This window comes from Frankliniella occidentalis, unplaced genomic scaffold (genome assembly GCF_000697945.3).
Source record: "Frankliniella occidentalis isolate FOCC.00 unplaced genomic scaffold, Focc_3.1 Scaffold19, whole genome shotgun sequence".
Classification (NCBI taxonomy): Eukaryota; Metazoa; Arthropoda; class Insecta; order Thysanoptera; family Thripidae; genus Frankliniella; species Frankliniella occidentalis.
In genome coordinates, this window is record NW_026267149.1 from 1,680,699 (window position 1) to 1,682,048 (window position 1,350).

General features: G+C 35.6%; 2 protein-coding genes across 8 annotated transcripts in view; both read right to left on the reverse strand.

Annotated features, from left to right (window-relative positions):
* Positions 1-1,350, reverse strand: part of LOC113207075 (microtubule-associated protein RP/EB family member 1) — a 389,806-nt gene that overhangs the window by 37,930 nt on the left and 350,526 nt on the right. The window lies entirely within an intron of this gene.
* The window catches only part of LOC113207079 (minor histocompatibility antigen H13), a 12,176-nt gene continuing 10,826 nt past the window's right edge, over positions 1-1,350 (reverse strand). For both annotated transcript variants that reach the window (XM_026423452.2, XM_026423453.2), the window contains exons 6-8: positions 1,215-1,335; positions 943-1,131; positions 1-862 (exon numbers count right to left, since the gene is read on the reverse strand). In XM_026423452.2, the coding sequence (XP_026279237.1) occupies positions 784-862; positions 943-1,131; positions 1,215-1,335 (389 nt within the window). In that variant the 3' untranslated portion in view covers positions 1-783. The remainder of the gene's footprint in view (positions 863-942; positions 1,132-1,214; positions 1,336-1,350) is intronic.

A 1,350-nucleotide genomic window follows, 5' to 3' on the forward strand; every position in this document is an offset into this window, starting at 1 on the left:
AAGCTTTTAATACCGGACTGCTGTGTATGTCATACACCACACATGTTTCAAGTTCAGATACATATACCCAAAGATCAACAACAGCTCTTCAGTCAAAGGTGAGATTTTTTTTTCTCTTCAAAAGAGAAAGTTCATTTATATTACACACATCTTATTGTGCAAAACGACTATTTACATTGTAGTTTGTATTTATGCAGTTCAATCTAAGTTCTTCCAAGCATGGCTATCACAAATAAGTACAGACAACACAATGAAGCGAGATAACTGAAACCAAGATGTTACAATATGACACCTAGTGATGGTTGGTTAGCTTAAATGCAACTCTAGAGAATAACACATGTTGAGAGATGAAAGTTCTTTAGAACCTAATACAGGCTAACATATTGTGCCGTGTCATTTAAAAGATATGAACCCAGCTGTGTACATAAGGTATGCAAATCAGTTCTGAAGGGAAGCACATAAGTTGTGTGAGGAAGACACATTTATCAAAAGAAATAAAATGGTTACTTAAAAAAACAGAAACAAAAAAAAGCAGCCTGATCGGTCAATTTAAAAAAAAAATCAAAACATTGTCATAATAACAGAAATCATTGTGTCACCTCACCCATGCCTCTGTTGGTACAAACAATCATGGAATGAGAATTTAACATGAGTACAGAGAGATTAAGCTGAGTTCATGAAACACATTTCTCCTATGAAGTTTAGAGATTGATGAAACATTAATGGGAAAATGTTGCAAGTATGAAGAAACATTTTATAGAAATTAATTTGCTAACCTTATGATTATTTCTGTTTTTTTTCTTTTGATGGTGCTTGCTTCTTGCCTGTGGTTTCTCCAGTTCCCTCCTCATAGTCTTCATATCTAAAAAGTTAAGTTGGATAAGTGCAGGTGTTCTCTTACTGAAATCATCAAAAAAGAGAAGGTAAAAAAATATCGCTTACGCAAATAGAGCTCTGATGTCTCCTTTGATTAGAGCAACGCCAACTGGTACAGATATGCAGGCTGGCACAAGATACAGAAGAGCTGGCTGAGCATGTTTGAAAACATGCATCACAAAAATGGTGGCCAGGAGACCCATCAGGTAGGCAAACAGCGTTGAGTAGAAATACGTTCTAGTATTACGATTCAGGCTGAGAAGAAGGAAAATTAAACAATTATTCCAGCAACTAAGCAATCAAATGGTTATTAAATAACACCCATAATCTGAATATACCTGTGGTCAAATCGAAGCAAAAGAGCAACAAAAATTCCTGGAATGACAATATCCCCTAAACCAAGCATTGCAAAGTTGCTTGCAGAGAGACCCTTTTCAAGAAGATCTTGAGGGAAGACCACTACAGAAAAAAAAG